This window comes from Strix aluco, chromosome 5, assembly GCF_031877795.1.
Source record: "Strix aluco isolate bStrAlu1 chromosome 5, bStrAlu1.hap1, whole genome shotgun sequence".
Lineage (NCBI taxonomy): Eukaryota > Metazoa > Chordata > Aves > Strigiformes > Strigidae > Strix > Strix aluco.
In genome coordinates this window covers 108776-132964 of record NC_133935.1, presented here as the reverse complement: position 1 = coordinate 132964, position 24189 = coordinate 108776, and the positions used below count along the sequence as shown (strand labels likewise).

Below are 24189 nucleotides of genomic sequence, written 5' to 3'. Positions count from 1 at the left end.
CACTGCTGTCTTGGATGTCTCCATTCAGCCGCTCGTCCCCTGAGGACATCTGTACGTTGCTGGAACGCCTTGACTTTTTCACCGTGTCCCAGAGCTGCCTTCTGTCTCTCTTTCAGTCTCAGCACCCTGCTCCTGCTGTCATCACACCTACTGAGGCCAACCTCGTGCCCCGCAGCCCTCTTTTGGCACTGTGGCACACTCTGCACCCTTTTTCCTCCCTGAGACCCTTTCCTGATGCCATCTTTCATCTCCAGAATGCTCGCGTTGTCCTCTGTGCTAGCTAGGATACCTGCCTGGTCCCCTGAGGACGCCTGTAGTTTCTTCAAATCCCCTCTGGACTTCTTCATCATGTCCTCGAGCATTCTTTTGGCTGTCCTCCTCTGCTACTGTCACAGTGCCTGTCGAGGTCTTGGATGATCCCTGCCGCACACTTTAGCCCTGTAAGTCCCCTTTGGACTTGTTTTGTCGCAGTAGCACCTCAGGATCCTAAGATCTCTGTTCCCAAAAAAGAGCATTCTTTTTCTTCTTTATGCCACCTAAGATGCCTCCTGAGACCTTCTCTGTGTACCACAGCCTTGTTTTAGCTCTGTAGCGGGCTTGGATTCTCTCTCGTGCCCTCAGAAACCCATCCTCAGGTGTGTTTGTACCTCAGAGCACTCTTAATCATCCTCTGTGCCATCTAGGGTGTCTCCATTTGGTCCCGGCCTCCCGATGACATCTGTACTGTTCAGATCCCCTCCAGACTTCCTCCTCATGTCCCTATGAGTCTTCTTTGGTGCCTTTGGCCCAATCAGGACCTCTCTAAGGGTGTCATGATGCCTATCGATGCCTTCAAGGTTGCCCCTAGCAGACTTCTAGCTTTGTAGCAGACCTTGCAGCCATCTCATTCCCTCAGAGGACTTCCCGAGTGTTCCTGCTATCTGTGACCCAGCCCAGTCAGTCTGTCCTCTCTTCCCTCTAGCCGTGCCTCTGTTCGTTCCCTGGCCCTCTGATGACGTGTTTCCTTGGTTCAGATCCCCTCGGGATTTAATTGTCATGTCCCCAATGCTTTTTCTGTCTCTCTGGCTCCCTCGGGACAGTTCTCCTCCCAGTCACGATGCCTCCCTAGACCTTTCTTGTAGTCCAGTTCCATCCTGTAGCACTGTAGGTGGGGCCATCTTTGAGCCGCACACGAACTCATTTGTTCCTCTGTGCTAGCCAGGATTCCCGTGTTTAGTTCCCAGCCACCCAAGACCGTCTGTACTCTGCTCAGGTGATCACCCGAGTTCCTCCTGGTTGTCCCTCAGCCTTAATTTATCCATCAGCTCCGCCCCCACAATCCCTCTCCTCACAGTCGCAGTGCCTGCTGAGACCTCCCTCGATCTCCACAGCACCTTGAGGCACTCGATCTCCTTTTCTTCAGTTGAACAAGTCTTAGTGAGTAGCTCTTCCATGAGCTTCTTCAGTTTCCTCTTGAATCCATTCACATTTTAAATATTGGCAGCATCCCAAGGCAAAGAATTCTGTCCATACCAATAATCTTCAAGTACTTCAACTAAAAGCAGGGAATACCCTGTTCCCTGTGTGCAGAGGGCAGGAAGTGGTGGCTAGACCAGTTACTTGTTAGAAGAAATGAACAGGGACGCTGAGGTGGGCTTCTGAAGAGGGCCGTTTTGCCTCCAGTATGGATGCCTTTGAGAACAGTGTAGATAACAGTTCTCAGGACAGGTGTAATTGTGGGATTGCTCTGGTACAGAGACATAGAGCAGGTGATTTCTCAAGGTACTTCACAGTTTGCTTTGTTAGATTTGGTTTTGGTTGAAACAGGTAAACAAGGTATAGCGTATGATATTTTTCTGGAGTACAGAGGTATGCCATGATAATGTTTGCAAATCATAAATCTGAACTTATTTGTGAGAACAGCGATCTGTGAGACTAGTCCTGGGGCTTACAGAGAGCTAGCACCGTGCTGGTTCAGGATTCAGTGCCATTGCACAGAAATGAAATGTATTGAAAAAACAAACCAACCAACCCCAAAAAGCTTGAGAATGGTTTTACGGTTGTGAGGCAAGCCATTCAAATTCTATCAAAGCAATGGGACTTTCTTAGCCTAAACTGAAAGATCTATAAATGAGAGCCCTTCAGATTTGATTCTGAATTATAGTAGTTCTATAAAAATGTTGTTAAAGGAAATATGGTAAAGCTTTGTTGTTGTAATAAGTGTAATAATTCTGTGAGAAATCTGTGGGTGAAATTTGCCTTAGGAATAATGGAGTTTTAGATCTGCAGTTAATGGCTCGCTTCTTGACGCTGTCCCTTTATGGTTCCTTTAGTGATGGGGATTTTCTTGTACGTGTCCCAAAGAAATGGAGTGGATGGGCACAGCCTTGTGAGCGACTGCCTGTGGGGTTGATTTTCTTCTTTGTCCCTTTTCGTCTCAGTATTGCATCAGCGCTGTAGTGAGATTGTGTCATTTTTGTCTCCTAGGAGTCATTACCTTTTCTGGAGAGGATTATAAATTACTGGGAGTGGATTTATCAGAGCTGTCTGAGCTGGAGAGAGCCCTGGAGGAAGCAGGACTGGACAATGAAATCCCCACCCTCTTCAGAGCAGAAGTCGTGCTCACCTACATGGAAAGCAGCAGGTCAGTTGAGTTATCCTCTGTTACCTAAGTGGTAAAATGAAAAGAACAAGCTGCGTGGTGTGTCCGTCACCTGGGGCAGGGAGACCTGGGGCCTCATAGCTAAAGCCTCAGGAATTCTGTGGAAGTCCCAAACAGCTCCTTACATCGTAATTGTGATGGGGTAATTGATGTCCCCATGACATCCTAAAAGGGAGGAAAGACAGAACAACCACCACCTCGAATGAGTGATTCTGATTTTTTTTTTTCTTCTTCTCATTCCCTGAATTCTCTGCACGGACTGGGGAGAAGACATTTGTAAGTCACCAGCAGAGGATTCTCTTGTGTATTACCTCTGTCAGGATGCACTAACAGCATGCTTGGTGGTGTTGCAGGAAGATGTACAGCATCTGCCATGTGATGGGTGGGCCCTCCATCGTTTAATCCTCATGCACAATCTGCCGACAGGTCCGACGCCTTGATTCGGTGGGCAGCAGAGCGTTTCCCTCGGGCGTGCTTTCTACTGTACGAGCAGATGCGCCCCGGGGACCCCTTCGGACATGTCATGCAGCAGCATTTTAGCCAGCTGAGCTCTGCGCTTCGTTCTTTGGCACAGTACCCTGATTGTGAGGCACAGCAGAGACGCTTTTTTGAACAGGTAAGTAGCTGCAGCTCTAGGGCACACGTGAAGCGTGGTTACCTGGGGAAGATGGTAACATCAAATCATTTTGTAAGTCATCAGCTGTGTCAGGTTTGGGTTGAAGCAAACGGGGCCAAGGCTGAGATGCTGCCTTCTCTAGTAGCATGACGAGGCACCTGAAGGTCCTTCCAACCAACTGGCAGCCTATTTTCTGGTATGGGATTAAGGCAAGATGGGTTCCTCTGAGGCTTTTGATACAATAAATTAAGTTCTTCAGAGCTTTACAGGTAAGGGATCTGTCTTCACCAGATTCTGGGCTGCTCTTGTTCCAGCTGGACAGTCTTAAAGGCTCATGCAGGTGTTTAGTCAGGGGTCTTTGTTTTCTTGTGGGAAGTGAGTCTCTATCTTTTCAGAGGTAATAATTTTGAGGAGTTTCTGTTCTAGGGCTGGACTGAGTGCAGTGTCATGGATATGAATGAGTTTTTCACCTGTTGTACTCCAGAAGATGAGCAGCAGAGAGTGCAGGCTCTGGAGCCGTTTGAGTATGAGGTAACCCCCCTGTGAGCTGGCTTTGATATGATAAGCTGTCTGCAATCCCTTGTGGTCACAGTTCTGTACAGGAGCTGCTGAGGCGTAGGTGTTCGCATCGGCAGAAAGGATCTTGAATCAGACTTAGTTAATGCAGAGCTCGCAGGAAGCTGCATGTGAAACTGGGGCGAGTAGCGTTGCAAGAAGATTCTCTTTGGTGTTAGAAAAGCCTCTTGTTCTTCCTCAGTGAGTGGTCTCTCAGGGAGAGAGTCTTAGCAAACCAGCTGGTGGTGTAACAGAGGTAGGCGCTAAAAGTTTGCATGGGTTCAAGGGGCAGTTATTTTGATGAAAGAGAAATGCACTGAGGATTACTGAATACATAAAAATACACCTGACGTGGGGTTCCTGACTGCGAGTGGTTGGGAGCATTCCTGGGGGAAGTAGATGCACTTGTCCTGCTCTCTTGCATTTCCATAGCCCATTACTGTTTGTCACTGTTGTCACAGGTTACTAGTTTCAGGTATTTTTTGGTCTGATTTGTACAGCCATTCCTATATTAACGATTGAGATTTCGCTATGACTCTGTTCTTTGCCATTTTTGTGTTAACTGCTGGCAAAGTGTGCAACTATTTGAAGTCTAGGAGATAAGTCAAAGATAGCGAGTAACTTTGAGATAAATATCCTGTAGGATACTTACTAGAGGTTTCCCTTTTGATTTTGTGGTTCTCTGTTTATAATTATCTCTAGAAATCTTAACAGCCTGCAGTATGAAAACAATTTAATGTGCTTGCATTTATTTTGCCAACATGCAGTATCTGCTCTGCTACATGAATGCAAAAGTGAAAAGACTGAAAACTGCCAGCAGATTTGCAAAGTGGTGTAGAAATGTCTACAAGAATTCTTGCAGATCAGGGCGATTGCTCATACAGTGAGAAAGTAAAGGTTTGTCATTTTCCTTATAGAGGAGCTTAACATGTACACAAGTCCAGGCTGAAAAATGTGCATAGGAGTAAGATGTGTGGTAGTAGAGCACTCTGCAATTAACCTTTGAGGGAAAGATAAAGTAAGATCCAGGTCTTGGTGGAAACAAGCTTGATCGAATTAGGTAAGAAATGTGAAATACACAGTGCTGAGAGTGACTGATTTTTAGAATAATTTGCCTAGCGACAAATAGTGGATTCTTCCTTTTTCAGTATTTATATTAGTTTTTGGATATCACTTTTCAAAAGATGCTTTTTTACTTCTGGTGGAAGTTGGGGTGATGATGCTAATATTGTGATTTACTGTGCCTTCCTTTTAAATTCATGTTTATGCCTTTTAGTCACGTAGATGACAGAATATATCCCACCCCATGGGAACGAACCTACTCAATTCCCTAAAGTCCGTAAAAGCCAGGCTGGACTCTGGTATTGCTGCTGACTCCCTGCACAGTCCTCTTGCTTGTGCTTCTGCCTCTGAGGGATTCCAAGGCCAGACTGGAAAACATGCTGATGTGTTACGGGCTGACAGAGACCACGTTGCACCTTTGAATGTTTGTGATTTCTTTGGGATTGCTTATATTCCATGACCTTTAAGAAACATTAGTCACTCTGGGGTACAGCCCTCGCTCTTTCTTATGATCAGAACTGGGAAGCATAAAGGGGAGCTGATTCAAAAAAAAAAAAAAAAAAATTCCTCATGCAACATATAATTAAGGTATGGAACTCCTTGCCACAGAATGTTACAGATGATAAAAGTTTATGTCAGCTCGAAGAGTGTCGGGATATGTTCGTAGATGAGAAATCCATCAAGAATTGTTCAAGAAAGACAGAGCTTCTTGCTTAGAAAATCCCTGAGCTGTAAATTTTTGAAGGTTGGGCTGAGGAAGGTAGTTACTCGCTTGCTCTTTCTCAGGTTCAGCTTTAGTTTTCTGATTTTGGCCGCTGCTGGATACAGTGCTAGGCTGGGTTGGTCTTTGATTTGATCACCCTGGCCATTCTGAGATCCCTACTACTGCTTGCTCTAAGATTTTGAGGGGGATTGTTTTTGTTTTTTTTTCTTTGGGCTTGCTACAGGAATGGCACCTGAAATGTTCTCATTACTTTGTCTTGACTGCATCAAAGGGGATGGAACCTTCCTGGACTCCATTGTTATCCAACATGACAGGTACATACTGACTAGTTTTTGTAGTATTCTTTTATCTCATGCAGGCTTCTCTGAGAGATTTCAGGAGACAGTAAAACCCTGGAAGGAACAGATGGGATGCTGCCGTCTGAGTAGCTTTCTCCATCCTTCTAACAATGGTGCTGCTGTCCGTAGCGAGGCCAGGGCCACGTCCTGACTCCGGTGGTTCTGACCAGCTTCATTCTTTCAGTTTATCAAACCTTCCAGTCTGGACGGCTCTTCCTTCTGTTCATACATGGGGCCCTCCAGTGAGTGGCTGCAGCCCAGTCTACCCTGTTCCTCCTGTTGTTTTGGGGATCCCACAGGCCCTCTTGCCTCCATACATGACTCTCTAAGCCATTCTGTCCTTCCAGCTCCCAAAAGGTGGTTATGTTTTACTTACTGAACTATCAAAGTATTGTCCAGCAGAGCACTCAGGGGCGTGTCACGTTTGTTATCCCCTGTGGGTGGAACTGTACGTGTAGCATTTCTGTTTCTGAAATGCTTTTAAATCTGTATGTTGCTTTTTTAGATGGGGGGAAAGTGGTACAGTTAGGGAAGAGCCAAGACCAAGACTGTGTTTCCATGATAAAAAGGACTTGGCAGCAGTAGCAGTCCAAGAAGTTCCTGCTTTTGGCTGCTTGCTCCTTTTTCAAGGTGGAAAGCAGAGGGTTATTTATAACCTGTTTCACATCACTAGTCTTGTTCACAGTATAGCACCACAAGTATTTCTGTCTGCAACTGAAAGTCAAAATCTGTGTTCTAGGGAGCAGGAAAAGCAGCTGGAAAAGGATAAGGCAGGATGGCATTCCTTAAGCCAACAAGGTCACTGACTCCTCTGTGTTGTGTCTTGATTAGATTTGAAAATGTGCAGTGAAATTGCAGCTCAGTGAATTTGGATGTGGTTAAATATACTGTGTGATTGTTAGTGGTCATTACGTTAAACCTTAAGGGCTCCTAAATGTGTAGGATCTATCCTTAAGTTAAAAAAAAAAAATCTGACATTAATACAGTGAAGACACTTCATTCAATAGAGACAGGAATAGAGTCGTTCTGCCACTGTCTCTGTTGTATTCAGAACTGGTAGGAAGAGCCTTTGAAGTCTGGTGAACTGTCCATGCTTGGATATTTTTTACTGGGAATGGCAAAGGTGTGTCTCAGATACCAGTGTGTGCCGGCAGCCATCCTCTCAAATAAATTTGGGTCCCTGTTCAAGGGAGTGAACAGAATGTGGTAAGTATATTTTCTGGAATGAAAAAACCCCTCGTTCTTAGGAAGATCCATCTGTAGAAAGACATTTAAGCCCAAGGAGATGGAATTTTTTACTTCATCAAACAATAGAATGTAGGGTCTTGTACTAAACAACATTCAGTACAGGCAACTTTTCTGGGTGTGGTATACAAAAAGCAGAGGTGCTTCTCCTCCGCCTCATCATCTCCTATAGCACAAGAATAAGGCATTTGTTTAGAACAAAGAAGATGCAAATTCAAAACTGATTAAAAGCAAGCTATTTGTACAATGTGTAGGTGGGCTGGAGTCCTGTGCTGAAAGCTTGTTTCATACTAAGGGATATAGTGCATAGAAGATATTGAGATAACTGAAAATATTACCTTATAGTAGGACCACTGGAATTGAGATTATTTGTCATGCTTTAGAAATTTATTTTGATGTGTTTGTGAAGGTAGGATCAAAACCTAGCAAGAAACTTTGAAATCCATCTTCCAAGGGTTTGTCCTTTTTCTGCTGTTCTTTGCTATTTAAGTAGCCAAATACTGTCTCCATCGGAAAGGTCCTCCTTTGGAAGGTATTGCAGTGATTCCTGTCTTGCTGCAGGAGTTCAGGACACTGCCGCCTCTTAGCCAGTCTTACCTCCACCCCATGAAAGCTGTCCCAGAACTGTGTCAGGAGCTGAGGGAGCAGCAGGCAGAAGTTGGAAGTGGGCACAGTGGTAGTTTAAACCATTACTGCTTGATTTCTAGGGCGTGTCAGATTGTCTGTGTGCTCTGTCAACTTGCTTCACAACCTTTTCGTGTAAAGCTGAACTTGCTTAATCTCTCGTTTAAAACGTAGTCCTTGGTTCTTGTTTGTGGGTAAGTTCTTGGGTTCTCTTTGGCTTACAGTTCCTCGTCACGATGCTCCTGTCAGGGTGGTTGGGAGTGTCACTGCAGCAGTGTGTGCAAGGCACTCCGAAGTTCCTGGCCTGAGACGTTACGGTCACCACTCCGTTCTTATAAAACCCAACGTGATTCTCACCACTGGAGGCTTTGGGGAGGAGGATGGGCAGCACTGCCGTATGAGAAATTTTCATGTGCTAATTAAGCACATGGGCTGCTGGAAAGCTGGCTGTGTGAAACAGGAAAATCCTGATAAAAGATGGGGTGAGTTTCCATACTGATAGCTAGTGTAAGGAAGACGTTTTTGTGCTAACGACAAAGTAGTGTCTAATAGAAAAGTGATGTCACACTGGCAGTCAAAGAGATCTGAAGGTTCTGAACGCTCAGTGCTGGGTCCTGCACTTGGGGCACAACAACCCCCAGCAGCGCCCCAGGCCTGGGGCAGAGCGGCTGGAAAGGTGCCCGGTGGGAAAGGACCAGGGGAGGGGTTGGTCAACAGCGGCTGAATATGAACCGGCAGTGTGCCCAGGTGGCCAAGAAGGCCAGTGGCATCCTGGCTTGTGTCAGCACTAGCGTGGCCAGCAGGGACAGGGAAGGGATCTTACCCCTGTGCTCGGCACTGGTGAGGCCGCCCCTCGATTCCTGGGTTCAGTTTTGGGCCCCTCACGCCAAGACAGACACTGAGGGGCTGGAGCATGTTCAAAGGGCAATGGAGCTGGTGCAGGGTCTGGAGCCCAGGTGTGATGGGGAGCGGCTGAGGGAACTGGGGGGGTTTAGTGTGGAGAAGAGGAGGCTGAGGGGAGACCTCATGGCCCTCTACAACTCCTTGACGGGAGGTTGGAGCAGGGTGGGGGTCGGTCTCTTTTCCCAAGTAACAGGTGATGGGATGGGAGGAAACGGCCTCAGGTTGAGGCAGGAGAGGTTTAGGTTGGATATTAGGAAAAATTTCTTCACTGAAAGGGTTGTCAAGCACTAGAACAGGCTGCCCAGGGAAGTGGTGGAGTCACTGTCCCTGTATTTAAGACCTGTAGATGTGGTGCTCAGGGACATGGTTTAGTGGTGGCCTTGGCAGTGTGAGGTTCGTGGTTGGACTTGATGATCTTAAGGTTCTTTTCCAACCTAAATGATTCTGTGATTCTATAAATTTCATGGGAGAAAGGTTGGTGTGAACCATGATGTTTTGTATCTCTGCAGCTGAGCGGCTGTACCATACTGTGTCCTGTCTCTCGAGCAGTCTGGCCCTGGTGGTAGGAGGACGAACATCCCCGTCAAGTGCAGGCTTGGGAATGTTGTGGCTGAAGTTCCCTGAAACCTGTTACGCCTTGGACCCAGATGACATTACGGTGGAGCTTGTATGTCTGCAGCCTGCTGCTGAACCAGCTGCTCCGCGTTGGAGGCACAGTACGACTGAAGTGATATTCAAAGGTAAGAAGCCTGGAAAGAGTGGAAATGGCTGTAGGTACGCAGAGGTGTAGAAATTTCAGAATATATGGGGCAGTCCTGTCCAGACAGTGAGGTCTAAAAGGCACATTAAGATGTAGCCTTGCTTTTTTATGTAGTACAGGCTACATAGTTAATGTTAGTGTGTTATATTCCTTGGTCTGAAACAACAGCTTTTTGCTGAATGTTTTGGAAACAGTATGATCGTGATAGATACATCACCACTTTAGAGAATCCAGTCACATTTCATAAAGATTTTGTTCCAATGGTGATTTTTTTTTTTTACCAGGATTAAAGACTTAAGGCTTGAACTTCATTTGAATGTATTTTTCTTACCGTGTCTACCCAGTTCTTGGTGCGTCTCTTTTGTTTGTCAAGTCCAAAAGTATTTGTGAGAAGCTTTACTAAATCTGACAAAAGGGGAAGACTGAGCAGTCTCACCTGAGTTTCCTGAACTGAGCAACTGAATTGGTTGATCCAACAATTGAGCAGGATTTCAATTATCTATGCCATTAATACAGGATCGATTTGTTACAGAACCTATACAACAGATACCTTGTGACAATGACGTTTGTTATAGATGACCTTGTTAGTTTTCTAGCTGCAGAGCAGGAATCAAAAGATATCTGTGGTTGTGTGGTGCCAAGAAAATGCTCATAATGCATTGTGAAAGTGCTATAATACATACTTGCAACTGCAAGGTGGTTGGCTCCCCTCTCAAACACGCCCACCCCCAAGTGAAAAGTCTCCTTTTGAGCTGGTCCTGTTTGAGGTGCAGGATGTGGCCAGGCAGGCATCCTGACCAGCCATCTGTTAACATGTGACCAGTCCTTTTTATCCTTTTATGCCCTCAAAGGTGCTCCAGAGTTGTTTGATGGGTTTCACAGCTGGACATCGGGGCTTACAGTTCTCCTGGGACAGCCCTGGGAGGAGCTGGGACAGATGCTCTGTTTCTGTGAGCGTGTTACTGGGGTTCTCTTGCCTGCACACCTCCACTGCCTCTCTGTGCCTCTTGTGCACGGGGAAATGAGCCTTGTATGGCCGAACTGCTCTCCTGGGTCGGGTCTGGAAGTAGCCAAGGCAGGATATTCTTTGGGTTCCCCCACTCTGTTTTGTGTCTGTCTTTCTCTGTGGGTGTGCAGGTGAGCTTTTAGCACGTAACCTCGAACTGCTGGTGAGTGAGGCTTTGTGATGATAAACAGATGCTTACAAGGAAAGCAAAGCAAATGTTAAGAATTCTTAGTGTTAAGAATTACTGGTAATGGAACAAGAACTAGAATGGAGAATATTGTTCTGTCATTATGTCAGTCACAGAGTCACAGAATGGTTTGGGCTGGAAGGGACCTTAAAGCCCATCCAGGCCCACCCCCTGCCCCGGGCAGGGCCACCTTCCACTAGCCCAGGTTGCCCAAAGCCCTGTCCAACCTGGCCTTGAACCCTTCCAGGGACTGGGGCATTCGTAACTTCTCTGGGCAACATACTCCAGTGTCTCATCACCCTTATAGTAAAGAATTTCTTCCTTATATCTAATCTCAATCTGCCCTCTTTTAGTTTAAAACCGTTGCCCCTTGTCCTGTCACTACAGGCCCTGGTAAAAAGTCTCTCAGTTTCTCTCATAAGCCCCCTCTACGTATTGAAAGGCTGCAATAAGGTCTCCCCAAAGCCTTCTCTTCTGCAGACTAAACAATTCCAACTCGTTCAGACTTTCCTCACAGCAGAGGTGTTCCAGCGCCCTGATCATTTTTGTGGCCTCCTCTGGACCCCCTCCAACAGGTCTGTGTCTGTCTTGTGCTGGGGACCCCCGAGCTGGATGCAGTGACAGGTGGGGTTTCACCTCTCACCTCCCTCAACCCGCTGGCCACACTTCTTTTTCTGCAGCCCAGGATACAATTGGCTTTCTGGGCTGCAAGTGCACGTTGCCAGCTCGTACATAACTTTTCTTCTACCAGTACCCCAAGTCCTTCTCTGCAGGGCTGCTCTCAGTCCCTTCGCCCTCCAGTCTGTATGGATACAGGGGAGTGCCCTGACCCAGGTGCAGGACCTTGCACTTGGTGTTGCTGAACTTCATGAGGTTCATATTGGCCCAGTTCTCAAGTCTGCTGGTAGAAAAGAAATTAAAAGAGGCTTTGAGATTTCTTCTTGACACTTGAAATGCAAAAATTTCCTCTATCTTATAGCACATAATCCCCTGTGGTAAGTGGAATTGAAACCTGGGGATGTAATGTGTTCTGGAAGACTGGTTCTTTGAGATCATTTATGGCTGAAGTTATTTGTGCTTGATCACATCAGAAAGAAGTTTCAGAACTTCCTCTCTGAAGGATAGTATTGTAATCCTGGAACGTTGTGGAGCAGGATCTCTAGCTCTTTATCCGGGAGAAGTGCCTGGGAAGAGATGTTACCCCTGTAGTAGCAACTGACAAATACTCAGTAGTTCTGAACAGCCTGAATCAGGCCCAGCAGTGCCACACTGAAGGTCTGTCTAGTAAAAGATACTGACTGTAAGGGGCAAAAACTTCAGCAGCTGTTAGCAAGTCAGTGGTGGGACTTCGTGGAACTCAGGAGGTGAAAGCTGTCCTTTGTTAAGCTGCTTTGTTCTCCGATTGCTGTCAGGGAACTGTTGAAGGACAGCACCAGGGAATTGTTAGGCAGTTGTTAGTCTGGTTTGGAGCATCCTTTGAGTTTGTGGAGCAGTGTTTAATTAACATCATAATGTAGTTTTTTGCCTTCCAGTCAAAAACTTATATCAAAGAAGCAAATGCTAAATGGGTAAAAACAATTTTATAAATAATAGACTGGCTTTTGTCTTTGTCAGACTGCATTGTGTCATCTTATTTTTGCCTTGATTTTTGCTTTGTAGCTGAGGTATGTGACCAACAGTTGTGTTATTGGCACAGTCCGTTACGAAGAAGTGAGCTGACGGGGTGCAGTGCGGTTAAGGCACAGCCTTGACATCTACCCAGAGTACTTGTGCACCTTTTGTGCCTCCTTTATGAGGCTTTTCCAGATTAATGCCTACAGACTTAAATTATCATTATCTCCCTTTTGTATGAAGAAATACACAGCCTTGTTGTCTTATGAGGACTTAGCTGTTTTCTTGGGATAAATAGATGTCACTGTGTTGCTTATGTACTTAGGGTTTTCTGGTTTTATTAGTTCTCCAGGTGTAATCTTTCCATTGCCTAAATTTTCACTCTGTAAGTCCATTAGGTATAGCAAAAACCATTTTTTCTCCTTTTGGTTTTGAGGCTGTAGTGTGTGATTTCCATTTAGACCTTAAACATTCAGAAACTATATAATATAAGTGGATGATGGGGGTCTTCTGAATGACCACAAATATGAAGAATACAGCTTCTTAGTAAAAATATTTAGTCTTCCATGTGTCTTATAAAAAATCTAGATACAAGAGTAATTCCTGTATCTATGAAACATTTTTTTGCATTTATTGCTAAAGCCCGGTAATGTTCGTCCGGTTACAGGATGTCTTACTATAGACAGTATATAAAACCTCTGCCTGACTGCATTAATTTCTATATTTGGTCATCTTCCCTTCTATGCAAACAAATTTTTGCTTTTCTGCCATACCAAATTCTGCCTTCTCTTTTCACCTGGCTGTCTTTTTCTGTAGGCGAGAAGTACCTGTTTCTGTATGGCGGTCGCTCTGCGCTGGAGCCTGTGCTAGGGGATTGGTATTTCCTGCACACTCAAGAACTTTCCTGCAGTGTGGTAAGAACTGAGGGAGGCCCTGGGGAGTAGAAACTGCCTTCGCTTCCCAGGTTCATGCCGCTGTGTGGGAAGCCCGACTAAGTCACAGCGGAGTTGCCGTATTGAAGCAGATGGCATTGGCAGTACTGTCCCACTCTGTGGTGATCAGAGCTAGAGCTAACTTCTAAACACCTTGCTGCTTAGTGGAGTACAGTCTTCACAGAATAATTGAGGTTGGAAAGTATGTCTGGAGATCTAGTCCAGCACCCTTACTTAAAACAGTTCTAACTAGAACAGGTTGCTGAAGATACTGTCCAGTTGGGTTTTGATTATCTCTGCAGATGGCGACTCCCCAGCCTCTGTGGGCAGCCTATGCCAGTGCTTGGCCACCTTCACAGGAAGATGTGAGGGGTTTTGATGTGTAAGTGGGCTTGTTTTGTATTTCGATTTGTGCCCATAGCCTCTTGCCCTGTAGCTGGGTACCCCTGAGAGCTTTCTGTCTCTGTCTTCTTTCACCTCTGCAGTAGGCATTTATACACGTTAAGGTTTTGCCCTGAGTGTGCTCAGTCCCCGAGGTGAGCAGCTCAGGGCCGGCGCGATCCGCCGCAGACGCTCCGGTGCAGTGTGCAGGGGCTTTCCTGAACCAGGGAAGCATCAGGGGAGTGCAGGGATGGAGCTGGGAGCAGCCAAGCCTCCCGCACCTGTAAAAGAAGCCCCTGGGGAGCACCGTGACCAGGAGTGGCAGCCAGGCCCTGGTTTGCGGGGAGCCGGCAGCCGTGAGCACACCCGTGGGAGAGGCGCCCAGGGAGGGGAGCTCCTCAGCTTCGTGGCAGAGCTCTGGGAGGGGGTGAGTAGGTTGAGGAGTATCAGGGAGTCTGAGGAGATTGTCTACTGGAATTGCAGCCTGCCTTCCCTGGGACAGACCTGTCAGGCAGACAGGACACGTGATACGGAGGATTCCCTGTCCTCTCTCTGTCCCACAGAACATGGTGATTTAAGGGATAGAGGAGAACAGCAACAAGTTCCTGCCCGGTGCAGCAGGCCCATCTCCTCCAGGACTATCTCACCTTCTCAGGTGGCCATGAGGCTCTGGAAGTGGAACCCAGCAATGGTGAGAATGGTGGTCCATCTAGGTTGGAGGTGTTGCCAAGGTTAAGCTGGCCTACGCCCTGCATCAAAACCACTTCCATTAAGAAAAAAGATGGGTCGTTGTTATAGGAGAGTCTCTTCTGAGGGGAACAGAAGGCCCAGTATGCCGGCCAGACCCACTTGTTAAGGAAGTCTGCTGCCTCCATGGGGCCTGGCTCAAAGGTGTTACAAGAAAACTTCCTATGCTGGTGTGGCCCTCAGATTATCATTTCTTACTGATTTTTCATGTAGGCAGCAATGAAGTTGCAATGAGAAGTCCAAGGGCGATCAAAAGAGACTTCAGGGCCTTGGGACAACTGGTTAAGGGTTCAGGAGCACAAGTAGTGTTTTCCTCTGTCCTTCCAGATGCAGGGAGTGATGTTGGAATAACCAGGAAGACCCAAGTGATCAATACCTGGCTCTGTGGCTGGTGTCCCTGGCAGAATGTTGGGGGTTTGATCACAGGTCAGTCTACACGACACCAGGCCTGGTGATAGATGGGGTGCACCTTTCTCAAAGGGGGAAAAGGATCTTGGCACAGGAGTTAGCAGGGCTCATTGGAAGAGCTTTAAACTAGATTTGAAGGGGGAATGGGGTAAAACCAGGCTGGCTAGTGATCAGCCACGGGATGGCACGCTGATGTTTGAGGGACGGTGCGCTAGCGAAGTCCTTCAGTCTGCTGCACAGGGTGCTGAGTGCACTGCAGCACATCTGAAGTGTCTCTGTACTAATGTGCATGGCATGAGGAATAAACTGGCCCAGCGAGAAGCTTCGGCCCAGCCTCGGAGCTACCACGTCACTGGCATAAGAGAAGCCTGGTGGGCTGAGTCCTGTGGCTGGTGTGCTGTGGGGGACGGTCGCAGGCTGTCAGGAGGGACGGGCAGGGCAGGCGAGGCTGGGGGTGGTGCTGTGTTTAAGGGAGGGGTTGGATTGTACGGTGCTTGCAGTGGGTGATGACACAGTTGAGAGCCTCTGGGTAAGGATTAAGGGGAAAGTGGATGTTGTTGTGGGGGTCTGCTGTCAACCACCCAGCCGGGGTGACACCACCGATGAACTGTTTTATAAGCAATTAAGGGATCTCTCTAGATCAGCTGCCCTTGTCCTTATCAGTGATTTTAACTTCCCAGACGTCGACTGAGAACATCATACAGTGAAGACAAACAGGTCCAGGAAATTCCTGAAGCACGTTGAAGATAACTTCTTGGTGCAGGTACTAAAGGAGCCAACTAGGAAAGGTGCCCTCCTAGATTTGTTGTTTGTAAAGAGCAAAGGACTCGTGGGCAAAGTGGTGACTGGTGGCTGTCTTGGTCACAGTGACCATGAAGTAGTTGAGTTCCAAATCGTTGGCGCTAGGAGAAGAACTGCCAGGAAAACTTGGACCCTGGGTGTGGGGACTTTGGGCTGCTGAAGGAACTAGTTAGTAAGGACCGTTAAGAATCTGCTTTTGAAGCATGGAGGTCCATGAATGCTGGTCTCTCTTTAAGAGCACGGGAGCAGGCAGTTCCAAAGTGTCAGGAGTCAAGTAAGCAGGGCAGAAGGCTGGCTTGGCTGAGCGGGGATCTTCTAGAACTTAAGCAGAAGAGGAAAGTGTGTGGACATTGGAAGCAAGGACAGGTGACATAGGAGGGATACAGGGATGCTGTTTGCCACTGTAGGGAGAAAATTCGTGCAGCCAGAGCTGGATTAGAGTTCAAACTGGACAGTACTGTGAAGGACAACGAAAAGGGCTTTTTAAAATTTGTTAACAGCAAAAGGAGGATCAGAGAGAACATTGGTCTGTTACTTGATGAGGTCAGTTGCCTCACAAATAGGGACATAGAAAAAGTGGAGACTTTAACGCTTTCTTCGCCTCTGTCTCTGACAGCAGTAGTGGGCTCTAGGACCCCCGCAGCCCCCTGTTGGAAGGCCATGACTGGGGGAGTGATAAACTCCCAGCTGACTCCAAACTTGTTTGAGACTTGCAGCTCTAGCTGGATGCACATAAATCTGTGGGGCCCGGTGGGATTCATACCAGGGTACTGAAAGAGCTGGCTGATGTTATTGTGGGACCTCTTTGCATTATTTTTCAACAATCTTTGGAGTCTGGAGCGGTCCCAGATGCCTGAAGCTGGAAAATGTCCCAGTTCTCAGGAAGGATAAGAAGGAAGACCCTGGTAATTACGGGCCTGTCAGTCTCACTTCAGTACCTGGTAAGATTATGGAGAAAGTTGTTCTGGGAGTTACTGAAAAACACTTGAGACAATGCCATCATTGGTCATAGCGAGCCCAGGTTCATCGGAGGAAAGCCCTATTTAACTAACCTAATTGCTTTTTATGACAAGGTCACCCATCTATTTGCCCAAGGGAAGCCAGTAGATGTGGGTGGTTTTGATTTTATCAAAGCTCAGTTGTAGGGCCATTGCTCTTTGATGTTTTTATAAACCATCTGGATGCAGGAGTCAAAAGTACATTAAGTAAGTTTGCTGATGATAGTAAATTAGGAGGAGCTATGGACTCCCTCGAGGGTAGAGAGGCCTTACAGAGAGATCTGGAGAGAGAGCTGGGCAGTCACCAATCGTTTGAAATTTAACAAGAGCAGGTGCCGGATTCTGCACCTAGGATGGAGTAACCTTGGCTGTACATACAAACAGGGACGAGAGGCTGGAGAGCAGCCCCACGGAGGGGTCTGGGGATTTGGGTTGATGGCAAGTTGAACATGAGCCAACAGTGAGCCCTGGCAGCCAGAAGGGCCAACTGTGTCCTGGGGTGCGTCAAACATCATGGCTGGCTGGTTGAGGGAGATGATTGTCCCGCTCTACACCCCACTGGTGCGGCCCCACCTCAAGTACTGTGTGCAGGTTTGGGCGCCTCAATGCAAGGACCTCAAACTATTAGAGTGTGTCCAGAGGAGGGCAACCAAGATGGTGAAAGATGCCGAGGGCAAGAGAAGTGGCTGAGGTCGCTTGGTTCAGCTTGGAGAAGAGAAGGCTGAGGGGTGACCTCATCACAGTCTACAGCTTCCTCAAGGGGGGCAGCAGCGGCAGAGACGCTGATCTCCCCTCTCTGGTGACCAGCGATAGGACGTGAGGAAATGGAATGAATCTGTGTCAGGGGAAGTTCAGATTGGACATTAGGAAAAGATGGTTCACTGAGAGGGTGGTCGGTCCCTGGAACAGGCTCCCCAGGGCAGTGGTCATGGCACCAAGCTGTCAGAGTTCAGTGAGCACTGGGACAATGCTCTTAGTCCTACAGTGTCCCTGCCCGGGGCAGGGGGTTTGGAACTAGATGATCTTTAAGGTCCCTTCCAACCCAAACCATTCTGTGATCTTACATTTTTTCCTTCCTGTAGTGCTTGCACTAAAGGTTTTCTTTCTGCATATTAGTACTGCAGTTCAGCATTTTATCCTGCTCTGTGGTTTGAGCCACTGGTCACCTGCTTTGCTGGCCACTGCATTAGCCTGTGTGTTTGTAAACTTGTGGTTCTCAGGTGCATGTCTTGAACAGAAAGCAGCATGCAAGAATGCCAATAAAGTTACCTCTAATAAACACGCAGAAATAAAACCCTTTAGAGACTGAATAATATTAAATACACTGAGGGCCAGAGAAATATTGGAGCTAGAGTAAATGGAAACACTACTTAGCCATCCCTAGAGGACCATGGGTGGGTTGGGTTTTTGGTTGTTCCCTATCACACTTGCTCTGTTCCCCTCCAGCAACTGTTCCTGCCCTATGGCAGGGAAGAATGTTCCATCTCATGGGGTGTGCAATGGGGAGAGATCATTTCAGAGCCTGGACATGAAGACGACGCTTAGCTGGGCAAACCTCAGCCTTGGGCTTCTGTTTTCCCAGATTCCCGTGGAGGGCCCAGTACCGGAGGGTCGTCACTCCCACGGTGCCTGTAGCTGGAGAGGAGGAGTTCTCATCGCCGGAGGCCTGGGAGCAGCTGAGCGGCCCTTGGGCTCAGTTTTCTTTCTGAGGGAGCTGGAACACGGCTTTCAGTGGCAGAGGGTGGAGACGCACCCTCTGCTCATACCAAGGTAAGTGGGAGGCGTTCAGCAGTGGATCTGGGGCCTGTCTCTCCCTCTCTTACTAATGGAATTCAGTCTCATTTTGAACTTACAGGTATTCACATACTGCACACGTGCATGAGGGAAAACTTCTGCTTGTCGGTGGCGTGTGGCTTCACTCCTCCTCTGTGCCAGGTGTCACTGTCATTGACCTAATGACCGGTCTCTGCTTGGACTACACGATTAACGTGGTAAGCACCGAATCTTTTCCTCTAGGGTAAACGGTGCTGTGCGAAGGAACGTGGTGACTTTAGGGCTATTCCCTGAAACGGAGTAGGGAATGCAAAGTAGGCAAATTCGTGAGTGGAAGAAATATTCCCTGTTTGAGGCAGAGTATAATTTTGAAATGCTTTTACTAGCCCAGAGAACATAATAGCGTACAGAGAGGGAGAGTCTGAGTGTGCAGAAGATTGGAGGGCAGGGAGCTGCTCTGTTCCAGACAGGGGGAGCAGAACTGAGAGGGGCACAAGCATAGTAATTTCCGGATATCTGTGGAAGAAGAGAACAGATCAAACCAAAGCCTCAGTCACTCTTTATGGAGGTCTGTTGTATAATTTCATGAAGAACTTGACGGTGGAAATTGCTGTGTGCTATAGCTGTGGCCTGAAGTACAAGAAGAACGTAGCGTGGAAATACTGGAAACTTCACTTAAACATAAAACTTTTTCCTGCAAGGATGATTGAACACTGAGCAGTTGCTCAGAGATGCTGTGTTGTCTCCATCACTGGAGATGCTCCAAACCTGACTAGGCAAGGTACTGAGTAACCTGCTGTAGTTGAGGCTGCTTTGAACCAGGGCGGTTGGACTAGATGATACTCAGAGGCCCCTTCCAACCTCAACTATTCTGTGATTGTGTTCCGTGATTCAGTGAAGAACAATCATACGGGTGATGTCACATAGCAGGATTTTGGCATACTCTGGGCAAAACTTAGTGTAAGGTTCAGGGAGTACAAAGACATTCTCACTCATTAAAAATCACGGAATTGCAAGTTCTTGGGTGGGTGGAGTATACTAGAGGAGTTTCCTTGGTCCTGTGTTCTCTAGCTGTCTACTTTTGCCCACATTTGTGGGTGGTATAGTGGACTAAATGGTCCTAGATGGGACCCAGTGTGGCTGTTGTTAACGTTGTAATGAAGGTACCGTATGAAATAGCTCTCCAGCGCTGTATGATGTACACATAGGTTGAAGTCCTGTACGTTCAAAATCTCCTTTCCTTTTTTAGGAGCATCTGGAGTGGCCATTAATGCTACATAATCACAGTAGTGTCTTTCTGCCAGATGAGGAGGAGTTGCTGCTTATTGGTGGTGGTGGGAACTGCTTCTCCTTTGGGACACACCTGAACCCAGAACCTGTCTCGTTGAGCCTCAGCAGCATCCTGACCAGCTGCTGACCGGGACCAGACGGGACGGAACCGTGCTGCTGCGCTGCGGCGACATGTCTGTTTGCTTGTAGGTCCATGAGCAGCAAAATGTTTCCACCAAGTTTTTGTGTCCAGAATGCATTTGTAAAGGTGGGATTAGGAGGGACAGTCGTGACAAGGGGTGGCATGCCTCATCTGTCTTTTTTTGTACTGCCCTTTGCATCGCTGTAAATAAAGTATCTCCAAAGTAGCAGCAGAGCTTAGAGCTGACCTGGGGAACAGCGCTGTGCTCAAAAGGGACGTGGCTGCACAGTGCTCACTTGGGGGTACAGTGAAGTCCCTGAGTCAGAAAGCCAGTGGAAGTGTTCAGTCAAGCATAGTTAAGTGAAAGGAAGTGTATTGAGTGTGTTTGTTAGGAGTTGGAATGGGCTGCCCAGGGCAGGGGGGGAGTCCCCATCCCTGGAGGGGTTGAAGAGTCGGGCTGACCCAGCGCTGAGGGATCTGGTGGAGTTGGGAACGGTCAGGGTGAGGTTCATGGTTGGACTGGAGGAGCTTCAAGGTCCTTTCCAACCCAGATGATTCTGTGATTCTGTATCACAGGTCGTACTTGAATGTTTCGAAAGGTCACGTCTAGTGTAGATGTGACAGACTCACGTTCCTCAGCTGCTTGTTGCGGATCGTGCAGCTCAGACCCTGGCAGCTGTAGGTCCTGCTTGTTTCCTGGGAGGGGGTGATGTACCAGTAAGAGAGGGCGGGGGGAGGGTGTGAGAGATGACTTGTAACTCCCCCAAAACAGGACCTGAGAGAAACAGGCCTGTGAGAAAAAACAGCCTGAGAGAGATAAGGGATGGGGGAAGTGGAGGCCCCCCACCCACCCCAAGCTGAGGAATGTCTCAAACACTTGCAAGTAGCGAAACTACAGCCCCGGGGTGGGTAATGTGGAGTTGTGGAGTTTGGCGCTGATAAGGCTGCCGGGATGGGCTGGGGGGGCCCTGTGAAGGCAGAACCGTTTTGCTCTGGGGCCTCTTGTGAAGTTTCCAGGGGCATCTGTCCAGTGAGTGACCTTTGCTTCATTATCCACAAAATGCATGTTAAAGTTGACACCCCTGGATATGCTAATAAAGATTAACAAGATCATGCTAATTGCATCCTCCCACGAAGCACCTCACCCCTCCCCAGCCATGGCATATGTAGGTATGGGGGTTGACCCGGGGGACGGACCCAAGGACAGTGGGTATAAATCGAGGGGCGGGGGGGTGAGGAGTGGAAGGGAGAAAGAAAAAAGATGTGAAGCAGACAGATGCATCCCTGACAAACTCGGGTGGGACCAACGCAGGAACCCCGACTGGTGATCTCTGATTCTTTACTTTCTCCATCTCCCCCCTTCCCTGTCCCCCTTTTCCTTCGCTTCCATGAAGCAGTGCAGGGCACACTGCATTGCTTGCCACAACTCGTTATATACTTAGCCAATTATCATGTGTCCAATTAGTACATTGTGGGAAGTTAATACATGTCTGGACTTGGGAGACTCGTCTCACCGTTGTCGACTCTGTTGGGGATTTACGAATCTGAGTCACTTGTTTCCCTCGTCTGAGCAGGACATGACAGACCGTGTGTGAAATCACGACTTGGCCTCATTGCTGACATTTGACCTCTTCTGTTCCTGGGAAGGTGCCGTGGTGAGGATACTCTGCTCGAACACAGTGTTTGAGCACAAAGTTCACACTGGGGTGACTGTGGTGGGTTGACCCTGACTGGACGGTGGGTGCCCACCAAAGCAGCTCTGTCACTGCCCTCCTCAGCGGGACAGGGGAGGGAATATAATGGGAGGCTTGTGGGTGGAGATGACAGGAGACAACTCACCATCACAGGCAAAAGAGACTCAACTTGGGAAAAGTGATTTATTGCCAAGCAAATCAGTGTAGGGTAATGAGAAATAAACCACCTTCACTCCACCCCTCCCTTCTTCCCAGACTTACCTTTACTCTCGATTTCTCTACCTCCTCCCCCAGGGAACAGGGGTTGTGGTCAGTTCATCACCCCTTGTTTCTGCCGCTCCCTTCTCCTCGGGGGGAGGACTCCTCACGCTCTGCCCTTGCTCCAGCGTGGGTCCCTCCCACGGGGTGCAGTCCCTCAGGCACAGACTGCTCCCACATCGGTCCCCCACAGGGTCACGAGTCCTGCCAGCAAACCTGCTCCAGCGTGGGCTCCTCTCTCCACGGGGCCACAGGTCCTGCCAGGAGCCTGCTCCAGCACGGGCTTCCCATAGGGTCCCAGCCTCCTTCAGCCATTCCCCTGCTCTGGGAATGCCCGAAGCAGCCCGGAGCAGAGACCCACCTGCAGCCCGTGGAGGACCCCCTGCTCTGGTGTGGGGTCCTCCCTGAGTGCAGGTGGGTGTCTGCTCCGCCGTTACCCTCCCCGGGTGCGGGTGGGTGTCTGCTCCACCGTTACCCTCCCCGGGTGCGGGTGGGTGTCTGCTCCGCCATTACCCTCTCCGGGTGCACGGCACAGCTGCCTCACCATGGTCTCCACCACGGGCTGCCGGGGAATCTGCCCTGGTGCCTGCAGCACCTCCTCCTTCTTCACTGACCTTGGGGTCTGCAGAGCTGTTTCTCTCACGTGTTCTTACTCTTGTCTCTGGCTGCACTTGAATCTCCCAGTTTTCTTTTTCCCCTTCAATACATTGTCCCAGAGGCGCTGCCACCGTCACTGACGGGCTGGGCACTGACTGCTCCGAGGGGCGGGATGGGGCGATGGCGCCGCCCGGCGGGCAAATGTCGGTACTGCAGCGCGGGGCCGGGAGTGCGGGTCGGCGCGGCTGTTTGCCGTGTTCTGTGCTTCCACCGCGTGGCGACACGCGGGCACTGCAGCCCTGTATGCATTGGTGTTAGTTTTTGGCTCCAGGTCTCTTTTTTACTGTCTCTCTGTCCCTGTTTCCTAATTCTTCCTTCTCTGCCCTGTAACATGTAGCTCTGTGGTTTGTTTTGTGTTCCTCCCCTGCCCTTTCCCTCCATCGTTTGCTGTCCTGACTCCCCATCGCTGTTGCTTTTTCCTCCCCCTGTGTCCTGTTCTTTGTAGCTTTTTTGTCTTTCACCATCTCTCTTAGTCTCGCTCCCCACCCCTACTCTTTTTCCCTCCGTGTCTGTTGTACTGCCCATCCCAGGTTTTTTTCTGCATCTCTGTCCTGCTCCTCATCCTTCTTTGTTGGTCTCTGTCCTGCTCCTTCTTCCTCTTTCTGTTGCCTCTTTTCTTCTCTCCCTGCTGCTTCTTCTCCATATCTGTGTCAGGCTCCCTGTCCCCATCCTCTCACCGCCCCGTTCCTCGCCTCTTGTTTTCTCGCTACCCCCATACTGGCCATCCGGCTGCCCCTTTTCCCCTGTCTTCTAGTGTCCTGCACCCTGCTCCTCATTTTTGGCAGTCTCCAGCTCTGCCCAGCAGCCCGTTGCTCCAGGAGCCTACTGACTGACTGTCTGTTCCCTGCTGGCCGGAGGAGCATGGCTCTGGGAACAAGCGCCCGGGTGTGCCAGGGGCAGGGGGAGCATTAGGGGCCCTGAGCCCAGGAGCAGACTCCCTTCTGGGACTTGTTATGTGTGTGACTGAATAAACACTCGCTGTCTGCTGGCTGCCTTTTGTGCTTCCTTTGCACCAGGGGAGGGGTGATGATGCCCTGTGGGGGTGGGGGGATGGCCTCCAGCTGTGGGCTGCAGCTGGAGGGGCCCCAGGTGTGGGCAATGAGGCTGATGGCAGCAGCCCCTCCCTGTAAAGGGGTTGCTCCAAGTGGAGGGGTGGGTGCTGCTGTTGAAAGCAGGGAAGCCCTGGGAGGTGTAAACCAAGGGAGGAGCAGAGCAGTTGCTGAGGGTTGCTGGGCTGTGGCTGCACCGAGGGAGAAGGTGAGTGGAGCTGTGCAATCAACTGGGCGCTCCTGGGGAAGGAGCTTGTGGGGAGGATGGTGGTGCCTGCACGCTGGCGGCGGGGGGGCACTGCTCGGTGTTGGAGCCGGTGGTGGGGACACCGTGGGGTAGGGCTGCACCTGGTGAGGCTTCTGGGTGCGTTGGCGGGGTTGGGAGGGGTGAACCATGGTGTCCCTGCAGGGTCGGAAAGTAGGGAAAGCTGCCTCTCCCTACACAGCAGGAGCTGCAGTCCTGGTGTAGGGGGTTTCTGGTCACCCCGTCGGTTCCCTGGGGCACGCTGGGATGGGCGCTCTGCCCGCGCTGGGCTGCAGGCGGCCATGCTGAGTGTGCCAGCGCCTGCCAGGAGCTGCAGGGGGTGCAGACTTGGCTGCCAGGCAGCGGCATCGCTCACGGGCGCGTAGCACGGCCTGGTCCTGGCTGAGACACGGCCCCTGAGCGCAGCTCCAGGGAGAGGTTTGGTGACGCTTTCAGGGGGTTTCCTACGGGATCGGCCCCTGCCCAGTGCGCGGCGGTTGGCCCCGCCCCCGACGCTGCGTGCCGCCTTGGCCCCGCCGCGTTCCTGCTCGTTGCTGTCACCCC

The 24189-nt window shown here is 49.3% G+C and overlaps 1 protein-coding gene across 1 annotated transcript; it reads left to right on the top strand.

The window, feature by feature from the left end:
* The first annotated feature begins 812 nt into the window (after positions 1-812).
* On the top strand, positions 813-19949 carry LOC141923714 (tRNA wybutosine-synthesizing protein 4-like). The gene is made up of 15 exons (XM_074825343.1): positions 813-862; positions 1014-1143; positions 1198-1416; positions 2421-2623; positions 3068-3257; positions 3684-3788; positions 5822-5912; positions 8030-8287; positions 9218-9448; positions 13089-13186; positions 13507-13586; positions 14069-14276; positions 18122-18309; positions 18395-18530; positions 19562-19949. Exons 1-15 carry the CDS (start codon positions 813-815, stop codon positions 19727-19729), a joined length of 2355 nt encoding a protein of 784 aa, XP_074681444.1. The 3' UTR covers positions 19730-19949.
* The last annotated feature ends 4240 nt before the right edge of the window (positions 19950-24189 follow it).

Excerpts from the sequence above, each read along its gene's own strand:
- LOC141923714 (XM_074825343.1), top strand. The coding sequence starts at position 813 with ATGATGCCTATCGATGCCTTCAAGGTTGCCCCTAGCAGACTTCTAGCT. Across the intron at positions 2,624-3,067 it reads ACCTACATGGAAAGCAGCAG|GTCCGACGCCTTGATTCGGT; the intron begins GTCAGTTGAGTT and ends ATCTGCCGACAG. Across the intron at positions 9,449-13,088 it reads GACTGAAGTGATATTCAAAG|GCGAGAAGTACCTGTTTCTG; the intron begins GTAAGAAGCCTG and ends CTTTTTCTGTAG.